Here is a 23,130-nt window from a genome sequence, read left to right as displayed (position 1 = left end):
TAATGCATAATCTTCCGCCAATATATACACTGGACGGACGCGCATAAAATATATCGTTTTTATCAAAATTTTGCATCACAAAATGGGATGAAGATTTCTTTTCTCAAGTATCATTTTCATCAAATGAACCTTGTTTATTTCCATTTTGATGTAACTTTAAATCTGAGCTAATCCATTCAAAATTGATTATACTATTTAATTTTGTACATAAATTATTATGTTCAATAAAATTGGAAGAAACTGAGCTTTTCTTGGAGGATGGCTGATGATGTTGCATACTTAGATCATGCGGTGCTCCTGATAATGTTTTTCTGCCTTCTTTGGGTCCTTTTTTTTTCGTATTATTATTATTGTTCATATTTTTTTGCTGGTAATTATTACCACTACCTTGCTTTACTATTTGCATAGGATTGTGCAATTCAGGAGTATTCATATTTTGCTGATTTTGAAAGTGTAATTGTTTTTGAATGTCTTGTATATTTGGGTTTGTAGAATACTGAGACGTGTGAGAACTCCGTTTTTGATTCATATCTAAGGTATGAGATAAAATTTTTGCATTTTGCTGAAGAGCATTATTTGGATTATTATTATTATTTGTAGATATACAAATAACGTTATTTGCATCACCTACATTTCGACTATTATTGTTTGTATTAGTACTGTTCGTGTTATTATTACCATTTGTGTTATCCACTAACTTTTCACTCTTTTCCATGTTATTCATAATATTATTATTTGAAGAAGCATTATTCCAAGGTAAATAATTATAAGAATTATCATTTGGGGGAGGTGTATTTGAATGATTGTAAAACATGCAAAAAAGATTATGGTTTTTCTGGTTTCTTAACTGTGCAGGACAATTACATGGTAAATTATTCATATCAAAAGTATTAGTATTATTATTATTACAGTTATTATTAGCATTATTATTACAATTATTATTATTATTATTATTACAATTATTATTATTATTATTATTTTCATCAAGCAATTCATTTTTTCTATTATTCACAGGGATAGAACTACCTGATTTCTTTCTTTTGTTTATTTCTATTTGATTTTTTAAGTTATTACTATTATTATGATCTGGTGAAACGTTAGTATCACATAAATCACAATGATTGTTATTTAAATTGTTACATAAATTATTATGGGAATGTCTTAGTTGATTTATCCATGCTGAGTTTTCATGTAAACGGAAATTTAAATCATTTATATCATCATTTAGATTATCTAAATTTTTCCCCTCCTTTAAATCATTGTTCATTCTATTTACCATATCAAGTAAATGGGGGGATAAATTCCCTCTATATATGTCAAAATTATAATCATAAAAACTGGATAAGTTAGATGGGTTGTTATTATTATTAGATTCGTTATTATTATTATTATTAATACTATTATTAATACTATTATTAATACTATTATTAATACTATTATTAATACCATTATTAATATTACTATTAATATTACTATTAATATTACTATTAATATTACTATTAATATTACTATTACTGTTATTATCAAATGCATCATTTTTATGATTTGAAATATACATGTGCGCATTCTGCGAAGAATTATTGTTAATAGAATTTGATGTACTCTTATTATTTACACTATTATTGTTGTTAATGGAGTTGTTACCGTTACCACTATTGTTACTATTTCCACCACCACTATGTGATGGAGATGTATTCATAACCTGATGGTTGTTACTATTATTATTATTATTATTATTATTACTTATACCATTATTATTACTAGCATTATTATTATTATTATTACTCGTACTGTTTTGCATAAAATGCTTATCAATACTTGACATATTTAGATTCATATTATAATTTTGTCTAAATAAAGCATTCATTAAACCTTCAACTTCTTTTTTCTGCAATCCCAAATTTTCCTCTAAATTTAACAAGTCGTTTGCGCTATTATTCATATTTCTGTCATGAAATGAAACGTTACTACCACCTGCTGCTGCTCCTTGAAGCAAATTTGAATGAAAAATTAGATCATTCAAATAATGCAAGTTGGTATTACCATTGTTACTATTATTATTATTATTATTATTACTATTATTACAATTTAAGTTATTATTCGTGTTATTAATTAAATGCATATTATTATTAAATAACGAGTTATTACTATTGTGAATATATAAAGCATTTTGCTCTTGCATATTTTTGGTTAAATTATTCATACTAGAATTATTATTTAACGAATTAAAAGTATTATTTAAATTATTTCTCTCATTAGCTGACATACTTGACATATTAAAATTTCTATTTATATTTTGCATGTAAAATCCTGGATTCATTGACATTAATTGCATTTGTAAATTATTGTTATTTGAATTTAAGGTATTCAAACTATTAGCAACATCACTATTATGTAATGCTGCCAAATGATCATTATTTAAATGTTTCGTTTTATTTCTTCCTGCTTTATTCTTTGTTAATTTTTTTCTTCCATTATTTTCTAATGTTTTCATAAAATCTACAGCTGCTAATCTAGCCTTTTCCTTATCCATATTGAAATGTTTTGGATGAAATGTTCTACTTCTTCTTGATGCACCATCATAAAAAAAAGCTAACCATGCACACATTCGTTTATTCCAACTAACTCCTGGATAGCCTGAAGATGACGTAGAAACCTTTTCTTCTTTTTTTATTATCTTATTTGCTGATACCGCTCCTTTTGGTCTACCCACTTTCTTTTTCACTTCTACTACTACAGGTTCCATTGGTGGAACTGGTCCAGCTGTGTTATTCAGTCCACCATTTTCAACACCTCCCCCCCTGCTTATATTGTTAATACTATTATTACTGTTATTATTGTTCATACTACTGTTTATGCCATTGTTTACGTTTTTGTTTATGTTACTGTTTATACTGTTGTTCACATTGTTGTTCAAATTGATGTTTACATTACTGTTCATATTTGTTTTTACATTGTTATTTATATTATTATTTAAATTACTATTTATATTATTATTTAAATTACTATTTATATTATTATTTAAATTACTATTTATATTATTACTAATATTATGACTCATATTATTGCTCATATTATTGCTCATATTATTGCTCAAATGATGGCTCATATTACTGCCCATATTAGTTCCTATATTATTTCCCATACTACTGCTCATACTACTGTTCAAATTATTATTCACACTCTCGCTCATATTATTACTTATATTAGTACTCAAATTCATAGTAGTAGTACTATTTAAATTATTATTATTATTATTGCCCTTATTGTTCCCATTGTTACTGTTATTATTACTAACACTGTTAATGCTATGATGCGTGCTCTTACCATCAAGTGGTAAAATTAAGGAGTTAAAATTTAGCTCCGTATTTGTATTTTCATCCATCTTTTATCTTATCGCCACTAGAAGTGTTAAAAATTGTGTACACATTACAAAAGAGAGAGATGTTGATTTGTGTAACTTTCAAGATATTCTTAATTTTCTACAAAAAAGATAATGTATATCTTTTCTGTTGTAATTCAAAAAAAAAAAAAAAAAAAAAAAAAAACGAAAAAGAAAGGAGGGGAATGGAAAAAAAAAAAAAAAGAAAAAAAAAGAGAGGCAGAGAGAAAGATATATAATGCAAAGGAGAGTAATATTGATAAATATAAATAAATGGCATATGTTTTAAATTAAAAAGAGGAAAAGAAATAAAGGTAACTTTTTTCTAGCCATAAGTTTATAAAACAAATATATGCACATTCGCATATGTATGGTATGTATGTATACACATATATAAATATATTATACTGTAATCTAAACTATAAATCACTCTATACAATGTACTATATATAACATGTATACACTGTTACACCTACGTGTATTTAAATCAAAAAAAAGAAAAGAAAAATGAAAATAACCAATATAATTATATTAATGAAAAAAAAAAAAAAAAAAAAAAAAATCAATATGCAAAATAAAAATGCACATAAATTAATAATATATAAATACATATGTTCTTTTGAAAATTAACAAGTTTTAAATATATACATAATACATATATATAATATAAATATATGCAATACAAATATATACAATATACGTATATACAATACAAATATATGCAATATACATATATATACAATATATATTTTACGCATATAATAAATATGTTTCTCCTTGAATATCTTATCCTAACATGTTAATAAGTGTAACTTTAAAAGTATATTTTACAAATATAATTAATAATAAAAAAAAAGAAAAGAAAAGAAAAGAAAAGAAATATGTATATTGTATATATACATTTACATATTTGAATAAACATGTATGTTTAACAAATATATTCTCTTATGAATGGCTCCCTTTTAATTATATATGCATAAAAAAAAAAAAAAATATTAAATCATGTATTTAAAAAAAAAAATATGTTTTTCTATGAATATTTCAAAAAAATATTTATATAAAAATAAAAAATAAAAAAAAAAAATTAAATGTAAATTTCAATAAAAATTAAAAAAAGGTAATATTATCGAATTATGTTACACACTTGCATAAGATATAGTTAACAACTGTAACATTTGCGCATTATGCATGTGTTTATATATATTTATAACCCCCTCTATATTAATAATACAAAAGAACCACCTGATAATAAATTTCAAAAATTTATTTTAATAAAAAAATAAATTAAATCAAATATAATAAAGTAATAAATTAAAATATCCTCACATGATGAGCTCTATTTCTTATGTAAAATATTATATCGTACAAATTACATAAAAATTAAAATACATTGTTATGAATATGTAATGGGTATATAATATATATTTATACATATGCGCACTTATATTACGTAGAAATTTCAGCCGAACAAAATAGAATAAAATGCAACTTTGCAGCATATATTTCTTTAAAAACGCTACAACTAAATTTTTTAAAAGTTATACCTCATTTAAAAAAAAAATACTATGTCTAAAAAAAATAAATAAAAAGGGAAATGTAAATTTATGTATATATATATTGTTGCCTATAATTACCATATAAAATATACTGCCAAGTATTTTACATATATCTATATTTCTAAATAATCAAATTCACATTTTACATCAATATGGATGTATTTATTATTATATATATGTAATATGTAAAATTCATATATATATTTTTTTTAATATCATCTATTTTGCTTAATTTTAAAAAAATATAATAGTCGTGATGCATATATATGAAAAACAAAAAAATTAATGCGCCATTGTGTTATTAATCTTTTCTTCTTTTTTTTATATAATACATAAAAATATATTTTAAAAAAGAAAAAATTTAAATATGTCAAGAACAAAAAAATGCCTTGTTAATATGGAAATGAATAAAATAATTAATATGCATTAAAAAATTATTAAAAAATATTATAACTCATTTACACACATATATTTCTTTATATATACATATACGTACATACGTGTACCTATACTACGTGTATACAATACTATTGCTATAAGCAGATATATATAATATATTTATTTTCTTATATTTTATTTATGTTGTTTTCATTGCTTTATTACGTTTCTGCATTCAAAAATGAAAAAATGTTAAATAAAACACATATTTGCAATTAATTCACCATATTATTGGCATATAATTTAATCAATCGTATTTTTTTTTTTTTTATTTTCTTTTTTTACCTTTGAAATATTTCAATTTATTTTACTAATATATATACATACATACATACATAAATACATACATACATAAATACATACATACCTACATACATACCTACCTACATACATACATACTTACATACACACATACCTACATACATACATACCTACATACATACATGTAGTATTCTTTATAAATAAAAAATTATTCAACGCGCTCATATACATAATATGAAGCTAATAATATTCATGTTAGCATAGCAACTGATGTACATAAGAATGTTTTATAAATAGTACTTTACAACTTCACATATATTATACATATTATATACATGTAACATATATAGGTAATATAAGCTTATAATATACATATGTACATATATATCATTTATAAATACATACATCAGTGTATGTCATTTATATGTTTACTTACATGTACTTAAATAGAATATATAAATATACATACATACTATATACATACACATACAAATGTACTTGTAATATTAATACAAAAAAAAAAAAAAAAAAAAAAAAAAAAAAAACATACTACATATATGTTTTATATATATATAATATTACATAAAATGTGCTTTAATGAAACATAAGAAAACATATATAATAATATGTATTATGCACAAAAAGTTACAGCTTTTCGTGAACATGTAAAAATTGCATTTAAGTAATATTTTATTCAGTAAAAATATCTGTTATTAATTAATCATGCAAAAAAAAAAAAAAAAAAACAGCATGTAAAATTATTAATTTTGTAGTATAGCCTTATTATTTTTGAATTCAACAATATATTTATATACAAAAATGCATTAATAATATTTTAATAAAGTGAATTACATCTGCCATTATTTCTCTCTATAAAATAATTTTTTTTCAAATGAAGTTTCTACATTATTTTAAACATCAATATATATGTATATTATACAATTTTACTTGAAATTTTCATATATATTATTCGTTTAAATATTAAATTTATATATATTATATATATATATATACATATATATATTTTAAAAATTTTTTAATTTTAATAAATATATAGATAAGTCAAGTGTTATTACAAATATATATTAAATTTATACTTTTTTTTTTTGGTTTCTTAGAACCTTTAGTTTTTCTTGTAACCGCTTTTTGCATGCGAGCTTTTATTAAAATTTTTTTTTGGTTGCATGCAGCCCTTTTTAAAAAATAAAATATAATAAAAAAAAAAAGTGTATATATATAAAGATTAAATTTTTACATATATTCATTTAAAATAAAAGCACATTTTTAACACAAAATGGGAAGAAAAAAACACTTTTTTGTAACAATAATTTTACATTTATATAAATATATATAAATAGTATATATATATATTACGTTTAAAAAGTTAAAATTATTTTTATTTTTATATATATTTGTAAATATATTATGTATATATATAAATAAAAATATACAAATATAATATATGCACCCAATTAAGAACAAATTTTTCTGAAGTTTTTATATGACAATTTAAACGTAAGGCCTTCAAAGCTCTTATAAAAAATTCTTCAAAAATTTTTTGTAAAATTAAAAATGTAAAAAAGGAACAATATCTAGACAGAATTGTTAAAAACAATAATATTTCGATTAAAAATGAAGGATATTTCAAGCAAGGAAACACATAGAAGCATTATGTGAAACAAATTACCTAATATAGGTGTAAACATGTAATGTTTATATACTATATATATATGAATAAACAGGTATTATATATATGTATGTATATATATATTATATATATATGTGTCTGTGTTCATGTAGATTAAAAAAGCACTTATTAAAAATATATGCAATCACATAATGCCAAAAATTTTTAATACATACATGTATATCAATATTTTGGTAAAATGAAGAAATAAGAACCCCAATCTACATATATAAATTTTTAAAAATTGAGCTAGGTAGGCTGTAAATATATAAATAATAGGTACATATTAATAAAAGAAAAAATTATGCACCCTCCAAAAAAAAACTGTTCATAAAAATTGTTATATACAAATTATTCCTGTCATTATAATTATATGGAAAGCACAAAATTATTAAATGACAATACACATATCAAAAAATGAAACTTCATCATTTAACAGTGTACAATGAGTCATTTAATTTTCTGCTACTTTCAACATCTTTTTCTTTCAAAAAAAATTTATTAAAAAACATACTATATTTATTGATATATGTTCATATATATATATATTTATATACATATATTTAAAAAAAAAAAAATTTCACTACGCACAAAAGAAAATATATATTTTTTCATTCCTACAATACAAAAAAATGTATAAATACGCATAATATGAAATGAATTTATTATATAGATATGTTTGTACATCCGTGTACAAAAAAATATACAAATTTATAAGATTACACTTAAGAATATATTATATTAAATTTTTTATATTCAATATATAATGAACATTGATAGTGTGTTCCTTATCGGTAGGAAAAAAAACTATATATTATTTTTGTTTTTTTCTCTGCATCTATATTCTAGTTCACATTTTTTTTTTTTCTTTTTCTTATTCAAGATATACTATATATAAGGAACGAACAGTAAATATTTCTTTCACCAAACTGTTTTATTATATATACATATATATATAAACACGTGCGAAAATTTAACTTTACAAGAAAGAAAAATAAGCAAAATAACTGTAAATATTTTTATATATCAATATACGTATTATGTAAGCTGTATATTTATATATGTAGGAAAAAAAAAATTTAATTTTTATTTAAAATATTATAAAAAAATTAGTGCTTTAAAAATTAATTATAATATATATTTGAGTATATTGTTGAATAAACATGTGTTCTTTCTGATTTTCTAGTATTACAATTACATAAGTTATAGAAATATGTACACATGGATTATTATATAATTCATATTTTCTGCAATAAAAATAATTATTATGCATATTTACAATAAACATAAAAAAAAACGTTTTTGCTATTTTGTGGAATAGATATACTTACATATTCTTTTTTTTTAAATTAAAGATATTTACAGATAAATACAAGCAAAAGCGATAAAAGCTTAAAAACAGAAAAATAAAAAAAAATGTGCATTTTTTATATTCTCTAAAATTCACGTATTTTGAATTTCATTAAATATACATATTAAATTACAAATGAATAGAAAATATTGTGAATGGCTTTATTATTTTTTATTTTTATTAAACAATGAAAATTAAAAATTTAGCATATTCAAAATAATTACCAAAAAAAAAAAAAAAAAAAAAGGTAAAAATACAAAAGGAGTCATTTTTTCGTGTTAATAAAACATTGGTATGAACATGTAAACATAATATGAGTTAACAAACAACAAAATATTACTAAATATATAACTTTCAAGAAAAATGAAGAAAAATATATATCTTTATATATTCGCACATATATCTATTTATTTTTATAAGCTTAAATAATATTAATTACATGTGCTCTAAGTGTATATATTCAAATAAAATATATGCTACAAATCTTCTATAATGTAAAGAAGAAAAACCACATAATTTTATATATGTGTAAATATTAATGTACATATAAAAAAGAATATATATATATATATGTTTATGAAATCAGAATATCTGTAAAAAACATGTAGAAACGAGTTTCTCTTAATATAATGTAAAAAGAAAAACTCAAAAAGACTAAAAGTTTATAAATAAAAAAAAAAAAAAAAAGAAAAAAGTAAGATTTAAATAACCAAACGCATTAAATAAAATGGAGAGAATAATATTAGATGAACTGTAAAAAATATAAAGTTTCATTTTTATTATTTTTATACACAACACAAGCACGAGCGAAATAATTTTTATTTAATCAATATTTTGTTTTCTTCAGTGAGAATATAATGTCTTTTATTTATTTTATATTCATCCTAACAAATCATGTAACATCATAATATTACACTTTCATTTTTTTTTTTTTTAATTTTAAATATACAGTTAATTTCTCAAAAGTAAAAGTGTACTATGTATGTAAAATATATATACATAATAAGAGGAACTTAACACTGAATTATTATTTTTTTTGAGGTGACTTTTTTTTACACGTTTTATTATAAATAATTTAATTTATAATACTGGGGCAAAAATGATATTGTAAATAAAGTATTATGTACGTCAATTTAAAAAACATTAGAATCCTTAAAATGAAATATAACATTTTGCTTACGGTACACACTAAACCAAATTACCATTGTTGATTAATAGTAGCTAATTCGTGTTTACATATATATGTATATACGTATATATTTTATATAATTTTTTTTTTTTTATTAATAAATCTAAAATTAATTTCTTCTACTACTTCTGTGTATAAAGTTTTTTCCCCTTTTTTTTTATAAAATTCTACTGTAGAAAAAAAACAATTTTTTCATATATTATACCCTTTATATTTTAGTTAATTTGTTTTACACTTCATTAAAAAAAAAGTCTTTTAAAACACTTATAGATGGAAACCAATTTCAAAAGAACGTTTTTATATTAACTTTCCAAAAAATTCTGTTTACGTAATAATAGTGTATATAATGTTTTACACACAAAACTTTTTTTTTTTTTTTTTTTTTTTGCTCTCGTTCAGAATTTTTCTACATACCTAAAATATATACACTTTTTTTTTTTTTCTTTTTCTGAATTAGTTAGCTTATTTTTTTCTGTTTTTATACTACTTAACTTTTTTTTTTTTTTTTTCAATAAGAAAAAAATAGTTTTATTAAGTAAAAAATTTTCAAGGTAAAAAAATTCTATGAAAGGTTTCAGAGTATACTTCAACTATAGATGCTTAATCTCGGTCCACAGTATATTTATTAAAGTATAATAAGAAAAAAAAAATTATTACTTTACTAATATATTTTATTTATAATTCTTTTACAGTTCTCTTTTCTTAAATATATATAATATAGATTAATATTTATATTTGTTCAAGCCTTCAACAAGTTAAAAAATTATTATTAATTATAGGGAAACGGTAAAGTGGAAATATAAAATACTTTGCAAATTCGTGTGTTATTTATTTAATAATTTATAATTTTTTTTTTTTATTTACAATTGTTAAAATAGGTATTCAACTGAAATGACGAAACAAGATCAAAAGTGAAAAAAAGGAAATTAAAAAAAGAGTAAAAATGATAAAATTGTAAGAATAATATATATATAATTATTATCCTATTTCATAATTTTTTTTTTTTTTTTTTTTTGTTTATGAAAAGGATTTTAATCTTAAAAACGGTTTATCTGAAAACATATATGATATAGCAGAAATTAAAGTCGCATATTTTAATAAGCTCATATATACAAATGTATATATACGAGCCAATATAGTTTTACCTATTTTATATATATGCAAAAGATGGCTTTATATATTGATATCGAGAGTTGTATAGCATACTTTTATGTGCTGTTGTATAAGGCCAAAATGTCAAACTTGTAAATAGATAGTTATCTTTATTTTTTTTTCAAAATTCTTATTTGTTCATAATTTTTTTTTTCCCCTGCTTTATTAATGTTGATACAAATTTAAAAAAACACTATTTATATGACATACTCATGTTTTTTTATAAAAAAAATAAAAAATGTATCGTTAACGGCGAATATATATAATAAAATTTGGGCATTCGTGCATGTATGAATATTTATACATGTACGTGTGTGCATATATATTTTACAGTTGTTGGTTCATACATTTTCAACTTTGGATTTATCTTATCAAAAAAAAAAAAAAAAAAAAAGAAAAAATAAAACAATGAATATCTTGGGTCACAAAGGGGAAAAAGTTTTTTTTTCAGTGAATATTATATAAAACTTTTGTGACAGAATAAAAATGTGTATGTACACATCATATGAAAGTGTTTTTTAAACACAACAAAAACATGTTTATTCATTTGTATATTTGTACATATTTACGTTTATACTTTTTTACGTTTATACATTTTTACATTTATACATATTTACGTTTATACTTTTTTACGTTTATACTTTTTTACGTTTATACTTTTTTACGTTTATACATTTTTACGTTTATACATTTTTACGTTTATACATTTTTACGTTTATACATTTTTACGTTTATACATTTTTACGTTTATACATTTTTACGTTTATACATTTTTACGTGTATATGTGAGTTGACAAATAAATGATTACGAATTAACATAAAAAGCGATTAAATGTAGTCTCATACCATTTAAATAAATTATTCTGTAATAAAAGTTCATAACTTCCAAGGGTTATTATTTTACTATATTTTCTTCTTTTGTAATTTTATTGCTCATTTAGCCTTGTATCGTATAATTTTAAATATTATATTATATTATAATTTCTCTTATTCATTAATAAGGGCATCATGAAAATAATACTATTGCTGCTTTTCTTTTTTATTTTTAATAAAAGCGTTCTCCTCAAAAAGACATACGATATTCCTTTAATAAATTATGAAATGATTCCTTTGCAAAGGTGACTTATATAAAATTTGTATCATTTAAAATTATTCTTGAGTAAAATTAAATAAACAAAATATAAATCTTTAGTAACTACAAAAAAAAAAAAAAAAAAAAAAACCTTGAAATTAAATAAGAATAAAAAGAGAAAATATAAAATAAAAAATACTTATAAATAACAGAAGACACATAAAAATTTTTAAAAGTAAATTATACATCAAAAATAAAATAAAGTAATATAAAATACAAAAAGCATTGTACATATAAACACAAAATTGACAAACCTAAAAAATATATGAAGCATAAACGTTCTTCTGAGTCAGGTGGAAGGTATCGGCAAAAGAATTAGCAAAATTAAAGGAAAATTTAAAAATTTTTATAACATCAGGTTCAAATGGAAAAAAAAAAATAAAATGACGCATAAAAGGGATTTTTATGAAGCAAACATATATGCTACTAATGAAAATTCAAAAATTTATATAATCCCCTTTTTGCGCACATGTACAAACTTTTATTATAAAAATATATATATGTGTTTGTATACACACTACCTGTATGTTTCTTTACAACTTTAAGAAATTCAGAAAGAAGGAACTACCTTGCTTCGAAAATATTATAAAGAATTTTATATTTCAAGTAATTTTATTATAAATTATTTTACAAATAATTTTATAATTTTTTTTTTTTTTTGTTAGTATATGAATTTATATAAAAAATATAATTTTTTTTTTTTTTTTAATAGATGAAAACAACGAGGTAAAATAAATGAAACTTTTATTGAGCTTATACAACTGGAAGAACAAATTATTTCTATATACATTTCCTTCCCATTTTTTTAAATATTTATTTGGGAATATGTATATACATACATATATACATATATCTACTTATATATTAACATATATATATATATGCACTTTTTTACTAATTAGAATGAAATGGAAGTTGAAAGATCTTCCTCTGAAAAGGAAAGCAAAAGTTCTCCATTCCTAGGGAACACAAAAATGGGTAAAATTTCAAACAAGCATATACACATTTATTCGTGAACTTCTTTTTAGATCAAAAGTACAATAAACATATATAAATGTTCTTTATTTGTTTAGATGATGAAGCAAATGAAAATAAGAGAAAAGAATCACTGGACATAAATGGTCCAATATTATTAATTTAAATTTAAAAAAAAATGAAAAAAAAGAATAAAATTTTGTTTGTTTTGCTACATACATCTGTACATATATTTAACTTTTTTTTTTTTTACTCTTTTTTTTACCTTCCCATTTTTTCATTAATTTCCTTTTTATATTTACTGATATATAGATAATATATAATTATTTGTTGGAAAATGGAAATTAATAATTTATTGATTTTCTCTTTTTTTATCATGAACGTATATACAATTAAATTTTATCATAAGACACATAATTAATTTAAAAAAAAAAAAAGAGTTGTACGAACCTTATCATATGAAAAATAAGGTGAATGTTAAAAAATATATGAAATGATAGTCAGAATTAATGCTCTACTTGCGTTTTCCATAAAAATAATAGTAAAAATAAGATGGTTAAAAAAAAAAAGAAAAAAGAAATATAAAATGAAGAGATCCACTCTATTTAGTAACTCATTTTTTCTAATTTTTGTATATCCTTTTCTAACTGATTTAGTTCCTTTTCGTAATTTTCCTTTTTTTTTAATTTCCTAACCGAATTAATATCGACAATATGGGATATCTTTAAATATTCTTTATTGATTTCATTATATTTATTTTTAAGTTCTACCAATAAATTCTCCTTTTTTAATTCTAATTCTTTAGCTATTTTTTCTTCATCAATAATATCTTGTTTCTTCAAACTTTCTTTTTCTCTTAATTCATTTTTTATTTTAATTAGATATGGACTTATTTTACCATAGTCTTCTTTGGTTAGTGGGTCTTCATCTAAGAGAATTTTTCCTTCCTTTTTTTTTTTAACAACAGGTTTTGTATTAATCACTTGAACAGCATTATCATAAACATAATCAACATCTGCTGTTAAATTCATTAATGGTATATCATGTCTGTCTGGTAGAGCGTCTTTATATTTTTTTTTTTTTTCCTTAATTGTTAATAAAGTTGGATTTATTTTTCTTATTTCATTAAGAGATGGTATCGTTTGATTTTTTTCTCCTTTTTTTAATATTTTTTTGTCATAACTATTTTGTAAATCTTTTACTTTCTTTTGTTTCTCTACTTTTTTAACTAGTTCACCTGCTACATTAGAAATGCTGTAACGTTTCCCTCTTAGATTAAAAGTTGAATAGCTTGGTAATAAATTAGGATCATGTTTTGATTTGTACAATATTTTTTTTATCTTTTTTTCTTCACTTTCCTTTATAATATTATATGCATTGTCATCTTTTAAATCTATACTTTCAAATAACTTTTCGTAGTTCTCCATTTTTTTTTTTTTTTTTTTTTTGTGTGTGTGTGTTAAATGAATTATATTTTAAGAAATTTTTTCTTTATTTATTTCATTATTTACCCATGTATACATACATACAAACATGTGTGTGTGTGTGTGTATACGCATGTGTAAATTTGTTTCTTCTAATTTTTTCATAGATGTACTTAACTTATTATTATCAACGCTACTGGTTTTCGCATTCGTTTTGATGTTTTACATACGATCAAGTAAGCATTAACCTTATTTCTTTCATGGGTTTCACGTTACTTTTGTTTATATCTTTTTTTCTTCTTCTTTAATTTATTCTCTATTTTTTTTTTTTCTGTGTTTCATTATCTTTTTTTTCTTTTATTTTATTTATCTATTAGATCATTTATATTTATGCTCACTTGTTTTCCTTTTTTTCTGATAATTTGCTTATTACATGACAAAAGATTTATATTAAATAAAATAGAAAAGAAAAAAAAAAAAGGAAAAAGGATAACGGATAAGGGATAAAGGAAAAGGAATTTTTCGCCAGTCTCTATAAGTACTACATAAACCCAGTTTATTTTTATTGCAGCGAGTTTTTAACAAAAAAAATTATATTATTTTGAACTTCATAAAAAAATAATTCCTTCTCTTTTTTTCATTTTATTTCTAAACATACATATGTATATATATATATTAATATATATATATCTTAATTATAAAGGTAAATGTCTAAAAACGTAAAAGCGCTTCTCTAAAAAGAAAGGGAAATATTTTCCCCTTTAATTCGGAACTTTTTTGAAGGAAATAATAATATCTAAAAGCAAGGCAAAATGTCTACATATATAAGCATATATGTATTTACACATATACATACATATAGAAATTATTGTGAAATTTTCTGGGATAAAAATGTAAAACATTGCAAGAATCCTTTATTACAAGTAAAAAGAAAAAATACATAAGCAAATGCGTTTATCTCTTATTTTCTCCAAAAGAACTGTATATATAAATTCACCTTATTTTATTATATTAGGAACAATAAACGTAAACTGTCTTTCTAAAAGAAGGGAAACTATTTTTGTTTTTTATAATTTTTAAATTATTATATGCTAAAAAAAAGCAAATACATTACGAATAGGTAATTCTGTTTTAAGAATTCAAATTGTGCACACTTTACTTATATTTTATAGAAGTATGCATATATATATAACAAATTCGTCCCCAAATTTATATTATGCAGCGTGTTTTAAATTATCTGTTAATACCTTAAAACAAATATTTCGTGTAGTTAATATATAATTATACTTATATGCATAAGCATACAGTTATAATTCCTATTATTATATTTTCTTTTGTTACCTTATGAAATGTACTACTTTTCTACAGATACATTCTATATAATATTATATACATTTTTTGTGTGATTTTAAAAAATAATTAATGGTGCTTCAGCGAAAAAGTATTGTAAAAAAGAATATTCTATGGGTTTACAGAAAAAAAAAAAAAAAAAAAAAAATATATATATATATATATATATATATATATATATACATTTTTTTACGTATGTTGGATTATCTATTTTCTTCCGATTAATGTAAAAACGAAGTAGTAATTTTTTTTTTTTTTATATTTAGAAAAAGTTAGCTTATTGCTTGTTCATAATTTTTACTCTATTCTGTAAAAAAAAAAAAAAAAAATATGGCATGTTCAGGAAGAATAGTACATATTATTTTTAATAAATCTGTGTCAAAATAACTTAATGAGCGCCAAATAGAAGAATAAAATTTAATCTACCGCACCAAAGAACCTAACATCACTTTAGTTGTAAATGTATAAATTTTAAGTACAATATTGGGTTCGTGTCATAATAAGTAAAGCAGTAAAAAAGGATATATTATTTCTATATACAGGCTACTTATGTATAGTTTTTTTTTTTTGCCTTTTTTTTTTTTACCTTTAATAATGCTTCTACATAATTAAAATCAATGCTTTTTTTTTTTTTTTTTTTTTTTTCTATTATTAAAGATATATAAAACGAATATTAATAAAAATGAGGCCGTTAAATGACCAAGAAACTATGCTAGTTTTTAAAAAGCTTTCGAAATTGTAACTTATATAAAAATAATACCATGATTAAAATTTTATTGGCCTTTAATATATTTTTTGAAATGAGAAAATGAGGAGAATATATATATTTATATTTTTGTAAATTTTTTTATATTTATTTTTTTTTTTTACAGCTTAGGGAATAATTTGTTAAGTATGTTGTCTTACAATAATGAAGAATATGTTTTAAGGTTACACAAATTAAACGTTTACTTTATTCGGTATTTTTAAATTAACTTGAAGAGGCATACTTAAATTCGTATATATATATATGTATATTTATGTACCTATGTATTTACATATGTATATACATATATAGGCGTATGTATATTCATAATACAATGCATTTTGCTTATGAATAACAAACTTTTCTTGATATTTTTTCAGGGCGGACATAGCTAAGCAAGCCAAATCCATAAATAAAAACTCATTGGTAATAAAAATTTATTCCTCTTTCATTAATAAAAAAATTTGAACGAATAATGTTAATAAATATGCTTTTTATTTGAGGTTTTTTTTTTTTTTTTTTTTTTTTTTCCTTAATTTAGATGTCCTTGGGAACATGCCTTGGAAAATTTACGAAAGCAAATAATTTTTTTTTAAAAATTACTTCCTTATCTCTTTTAAGCGAATTTTGCATTCATAAAATTTGGTTAAAGGAATCCGGAGAAAAAAGCTTTTTATTTGGAAACAATGTCATTAAAGTTAGGACAAAAAAAGAGAAAACCATATGAATGTATTGTAACATTTTTTATTATTTTTATTCCATCACACATAGGGGTATCTGTTGTTTGCATCAATTATGTGAATGTGTATATATATATGCATATGTATATACGTAAGTACATTTTTTGCGCTTCAATTTTTGCAGAGTCATTTATTAAAAATAAGTGACAATATAAAAAAAGGAGATGGTGTAATGGTTTTATCAATGAACGATAATCCAATAGGATTTGGTGTATCTATGAGAAATACACAGGACATCAAAATTTTAAATGTTATGGACATTATATTAATTCATCAGGTATTTTCTTTCCTCTATTGGCATGAAATTATGCGACTCTTTATTTTATTATACTCATGCTAAGTGAGTCTTGTCAATGTCCTAAACGGACTGCTTTTTACCCCATTGACACATATATTATATATATAAATATGTAATATGTATGTACATATATATATATATAAGTACGTACCTATTTTTCTCCTCGTAATTTGTGTGTTTATCATTTATCTATGTATGTATTTCCGCATTTTACAGGGTGATATTGGAGAATATTTAAGAAGTGAAGAAACTATATAAGAATCAAATGAAATAACATTTTTTTTCTTTTTCTTTTTTTTAAAACATTTGTATATTAAACATATGAACCTATTAAATTTTTGGTTTTTGTTAACAAAATAAATAAATAAATAAACAAATAAATAAACAAATAGATGAATGCATAAATAATAAGAAAAACTATTTCTTTTAATTTATTTTTTGTAACTGTTGTTTGTGTTTTTATATAATAATGTATTATCTTTTTACTTTTATAAATAATGCGCGAACATTTAAAAAAATAAAAAATTATGGAAACTTTACATTTATATAAAAAATGAAAAACTGTTATTTCATATTTTTAAAAGTATATAATTTTGTTTTTAATAGTATTTGTTACTGCAATTAATATGCAACATGTTATGTACAATGTTGCGTTTAGAAGCTGCACAAGTATATTCTTACATTTAACTGAAACACTCAAGAAATGACGAAAAAAGAAATATATAAATGTAATAAACTTTTACATTTCCATACAATGAAAAAAAATATGTACATATGTAATGTATATATTTATACTTCATCATTGTAGGAGCGATATGTTTTTTTACAATATATTTGTGTTCTTCCGTGTTATGCATTAATTGGAAACAAAAAGTTATACGTTAGTATACATATATGTATATATGCATATATACGTATATATCTCTACCTATATATCCATATATTTATGAAAAACGAAGTTCATAGCAAACAACTTTTTACAAAGATATAACAGTAGAAAAAAAAAAAAAAAAAAAAACTGTCAAGTAGTTAATTTTGTAATGAGAAAAATTACATATTAATGCATTCATAATAAATTAGCAAAATCATAAGTCAATGTTTATATGCATATGAGTAATGAGCTTGTAAACAAGTTAATGAATATATATACCTTACACAAGTTAGCATAAAAAACATACATTGATGTAATAAATATAATACCAAGCAGCAGCTTACACATAATATATATGTAGATATAAATATATAGGCAATGTTGGCAAAAATGAAACTAAAAAAAAAGAAAAATGAGGAAGACGAAATGGGGAAGAGCGAATTAGGAGTAAGGACGTTTAATATAGAAGTGAGCGAAAAAATTAGAAGAGAAAATTTTAATTTACCAAAAATAAAAAGAAATGGAATGTTAACATACGAAGATAATAATGATGATGATAATGACAATGATGATGATGAGATAGGCAACAGGACGGAAGAACAAAAGAAAAGAAAAAGTAAAAAAATAGAAAGAGAAAAATTAAAATTAAGAAAAATGTTAGATAAGATAAAAAAAAAAAAAAAAGAGAAAATAGTTAAAAGTCCAATAGAAGAAGAGATGCTGAAAATTTCGAATAAAATGAAACATCTTCATGATATTAAAAATGAGATAGCAACAATTTCAAATAGTATTATAGGGGACCAGAATCTTAACATTGATAAAATGAATTTGCTATTTTATATTTTTAATGAAAGCTTAAAAAGAAAAAAGGAGTTATCCAAAAATTGGGACGATAATAGAAGCGACAATAATAGCAGTAGCGGTAACAGTAACAGTAACATTAACAGTAAAAGTAAAAGTAGTAACATGCGTAATGACAATAACACTAGTGGCAGTATTGCAGTTAAGAAAAAAATCAAGTATTATGAACATATAAACCTCTTAAGCTGCATATCTATATGCACAGTTCTAAAATATATAACTCCATCATATAAAATTTTAAAGACGGATTATCAAAAAAATGACAAAAGTGGAAACACCAAATTTAACAATCATAATAGTAGTAACGGCTTAATGATAAACTACAAGAAAAAATCATATATGCAAGGAAACAGTTACTCCAATATTGTGCAAACTGTAAACATGTTAGAAAAAAATACGGTAAAATATTTTAAAGATTTCTGTGTAATATTAAAAGGAAATATACGTGACAACATAACTGTTTATGTAAATTTATTATGTGATATAGTAACAGTTAATTTAAACTTGTCTAAAGATGAAAAATTATTTGAATATCTTTTATTATATTCCAATATACAAACATACAGTATGAAGAAGTATAATAGAACACAAGTTAAGAATAAAAAGATGAAGGGAAAGCACAAGATTAACTGTGACATACTTTGTATGAAATGCTTAAATACTGTTAAAGAAATAATAGATAATGATAATAATTTATCTATTACATTATATTTAATAGATCATTTTGTAAATATTTTTTTTAAAAAAGAAAAATATATTAGTCCTAACCTCTTAAAAATATTTTCAAAAATATGTATAGGGGAGAAAAAGATGAATGCAAAATTATATTCTATGGACGATATAGGAAATGCGGAAAATAACGAAGTGAATAAGGAATTAAGAATAAAAACAAATATAAGTGGGGAGCTAAAAATAATGGAAAAAAATATAGAAAAAATATTAGATCAACTATTTTTGGTTTATTTGTGTATATTAAGAGAGTATAACAAATATTCTACGCCACTTGTAAAAAATGTGCTGCACGCTATTTCGTATTATGCATTATATGTAAATAAGATACTCATGGATGATGTTTTTAAAGAAATTAAGAGTTTGGCTACGGCAAATAGTAACAATATCACTCGTAGCGGAAATAGCGGTTGCTTTGGCGTTAACGTTGTTAGCGGAGTTAGCGGCAATAGTAACAGTAGGGACAATAGAAAAATTGTTCCCAGCTGCCTCATACTTACATCTATCCATATATTTCTTGAAACATTAAATAAAGTTAATGATAGCATATACATTGATTGTTCATGGATTGCTGTTTCTCTTTTGAATTTGCTGGAGTCAGCCATTCCCTTCTTGCACAGTGGTTCAGCCTACTTCTTATTAGAACAGAGAAATTTTATGTATAATAGTTTTCAAGATTGCAGTAAATTTTCTCGCTATTTACCCAGTGCCAAGGAGGATCATACAGTGACAAGTGGAAAAGGGCAGATTAGTGCAAACCGATTAAACGAAAATAATTGTTTAGAAAACAAGTGGAATAAAGAAATAGGGAGAGAAGAAAAATACAATTTTTGCTCTGAGCTGTTATATTGTATTGATTTATTACTAAAAACTAAAAATTTTACATATAATTATAATAATTTTAAATCTACTAATAATCAGTTATTATCCCGAATAGTGTACCAGCTGTGTACTATTTCTCTACATGCAGATTATGTAATATCATTTTCTATTTTAAAACTTGTTCAGAATATTTTGATTAAATACCCGTTAGTTAAGCCTGTTGTAGAAAAAGAAGGTACAGTCATATTTCTTATGAATGATACCTTATCAACCTTTTTTCAAAATACTTTATTTCATTCATGTTTTTTTAATGATATATCATCTCTAGCCATGGACATATCATTGAATGACTCTAATGAGGAATACACTACAACACTGCAAAATTACATTCATCAAAATAAATCTGACATACAAAATAAAATTATTAATCTTAACTTTAATTTGAACGAACAAAAAATAATAAACAGAGAAAATTTTGAGAAATATGACCCATACGATGTATTCTATAAAAATACACAAAAACACTTTAGAGGTTTATGTCAAGCTGATATTGGGAAAAACTTTAAAAATGTTTATATGGATGATAATTTTTTTTTGTCTCGAAAAAGTCCAAGTGCAGGCGTAACGTTAGACACTAATGCAAGCATATCTGTTAATCAACTACCTCCATATATGTTAACAGCAATTGATTTTATTGAGATAGTTTTTTCTCCTTACGAAGAATTAATAAAATATTTTCAGAAGGAACAGGGGGAAAAAGAAAATATCCATCATTTTGACAACGCACATACAAAGGGTTACCCTAATTCTGTGAAGAGTTATAATGACCAAAAGCACAATAGAATGTATAGGAAAACAAAGGGGAAAAATATTCATAAAAAGAAGGGGCGCAGAAGGTAGTTAACCTTTTGAAGTAACTATTTAGTTAGTCTCCCATTATTGTCATTTTGCTTAGTCCTTTTTATAACTCTTTTTTTTTTTTTTTTTTTTTCAATTTCAAGTAGGCATGAAATGCATCTTATCATGTTTGTTTTTCTTTATACTTTTTTTTTTTTTTTTATGCAATTAGAATTTATAATACGGCAAAAACGGTCCCACGAATACACATTTTATCAATACTGGAATATCTACAAAAAAATTGTAGTAAACCAATTGTATGATATAATCATGATATTACATGTGTTGTATAAACTTATCTATACCAAAAGAAAACTGCATGGGCGCATGTAAATTTTTTCCAAATGTGCACACAGTAAAAAGTATCTCGTACAATTCTGCATATTTTTTATAATATTTTTTTTTTTTTTTAGTGAATTTTAAGCTGATATATACATATATAAATAAACATGTACATTAGTGTTTGCACATATATATATATATATATACACATATAAATATACTTGGCGCTTCACGAAATAATGAGTCACTCTGATGTACAATACCCATACGTACTCATCGATCTTGTATAAAAAAGCTAATGCATTAGTTGTTGCTACACATAAATGAAACTATTGATGTGCAAAAAAACGTAACAACCAATCATATAAGTGGATTGAAAAGAACTCATCTTTTAAGCATAACATATATAGAGAACTAAAAAAACAATTCCTTTATTATTATATGTATTGTATATATGTGTAAACATGTACATACATAAAATGTCTTGCATTTTTCCCCCTGTCCTCTTTCTCTAAATACGTTTGTAAAAAGTTTGCAATCCTAAGGAAAGAAAACTGGCGGTATGTATATCTCCAAGTATCTCTACGACACAACAAAAAGGAATAAGAATAAGAATAAGATTACGATTAAGATTAAGAAAAAGGAAAAAAACAGAAGAACAAAATTAAAAATACTTTAAAAAGCGTGCTTTATTAAAAGGGCATAGTAACTAATTGGGCTTCGTAAAAGGGAAAACAAAATATAAAAATGTACATATACCGTTCATATTTATAAGTATTTGTAATATGTAATATACGTGCACATAATATATAATAAACACTTCCTTTGAACTTTTTTTTTTAGCTTTGCCTTATTATTAACTATGTTTGTTTCCACTTTTGCGTTCTTTTTTATTAGTACACCCTTATAATATAATGTTTTTTTATTTTTCCTGTTTCCACGTTTACAAAAAGGCAAGTGTATATTTTTTTTTTTTTTTTTTGTTCAT

General features: G+C 22.3%; 5 protein-coding genes across 5 annotated transcripts; 3 read left to right on the top strand and 2 right to left on the bottom strand.

The window, feature by feature from the left end:
* Positions 1 to 103: 103 nt before the first annotated feature.
* PMUG01_12050500 (transcription factor with AP2 domain(s), putative) lies at positions 104 to 3,385 on the bottom strand (the record flags this gene model as incomplete). The annotated part of the gene is made up of 1 exon (XM_029006725.1): positions 104 to 3,385. One exon carries the CDS (start codon positions 3,383 to 3,385, stop codon positions 104 to 106), a length of 3,282 nt encoding a protein of 1,093 aa, XP_028863185.1.
* Positions 3,386 to 12,024: 8,639 nt separating this feature from the next.
* Positions 12,025 to 13,289, top strand: PmUG01_12050400 (conserved Plasmodium protein, unknown function; the record flags this gene model as incomplete). Its single annotated transcript, XM_029006724.1, has 6 exons — positions 12,025 to 12,134; positions 12,442 to 12,506; positions 12,695 to 12,754; positions 12,861 to 12,874; positions 13,051 to 13,126; positions 13,231 to 13,289. 6 exons carry the CDS (start codon positions 12,025 to 12,027, stop codon positions 13,287 to 13,289), a joined length of 384 nt encoding a protein of 127 aa, XP_028863184.1.
* A 439-nt stretch (positions 13,290 to 13,728) lies between these two features.
* Positions 13,729 to 14,550, bottom strand: PmUG01_12050300 (conserved Plasmodium protein, unknown function; the record flags this gene model as incomplete). The annotated part of the gene is made up of 1 exon (XM_029006723.1): positions 13,729 to 14,550. The coding sequence occupies one exon, from the start codon at positions 14,548 to 14,550 to the stop codon at positions 13,729 to 13,731; it is 822 nt and encodes a 273-aa protein (XP_028863183.1).
* A 2,029-nt stretch (positions 14,551 to 16,579) lies between these two features.
* On the top strand, positions 16,580 to 17,938 carry NIP7 (60S ribosome subunit biogenesis protein NIP7, putative; the record flags this gene model as incomplete). Its single annotated transcript, XM_029006721.1, has 6 exons — positions 16,580 to 16,635; positions 16,770 to 16,826; positions 17,023 to 17,068; positions 17,184 to 17,339; positions 17,507 to 17,659; positions 17,897 to 17,938. 6 exons carry the CDS (start codon positions 16,580 to 16,582, stop codon positions 17,936 to 17,938), a joined length of 510 nt encoding a protein of 169 aa, XP_028863182.1.
* Positions 17,939 to 18,929: 991 nt separating this feature from the next.
* PmUG01_12050100 (conserved Plasmodium protein, unknown function) lies at positions 18,930 to 21,863 on the top strand (the record flags this gene model as incomplete). Its single annotated transcript, XM_029006720.1, has 1 exon — positions 18,930 to 21,863. One exon carries the CDS (start codon positions 18,930 to 18,932, stop codon positions 21,861 to 21,863), a length of 2,934 nt encoding a protein of 977 aa, XP_028863181.1.
* Positions 21,864 to 23,130: the final 1,267 nt, after the last annotated feature.

This window comes from Plasmodium malariae, assembly GCF_900090045.1.
Source record: "Plasmodium malariae genome assembly, chromosome: 12".
Lineage (NCBI taxonomy): Eukaryota > Apicomplexa > Aconoidasida > Haemosporida > Plasmodiidae > Plasmodium > Plasmodium malariae.
This window is presented reverse-complemented; position numbering and strand designations above follow the sequence as displayed.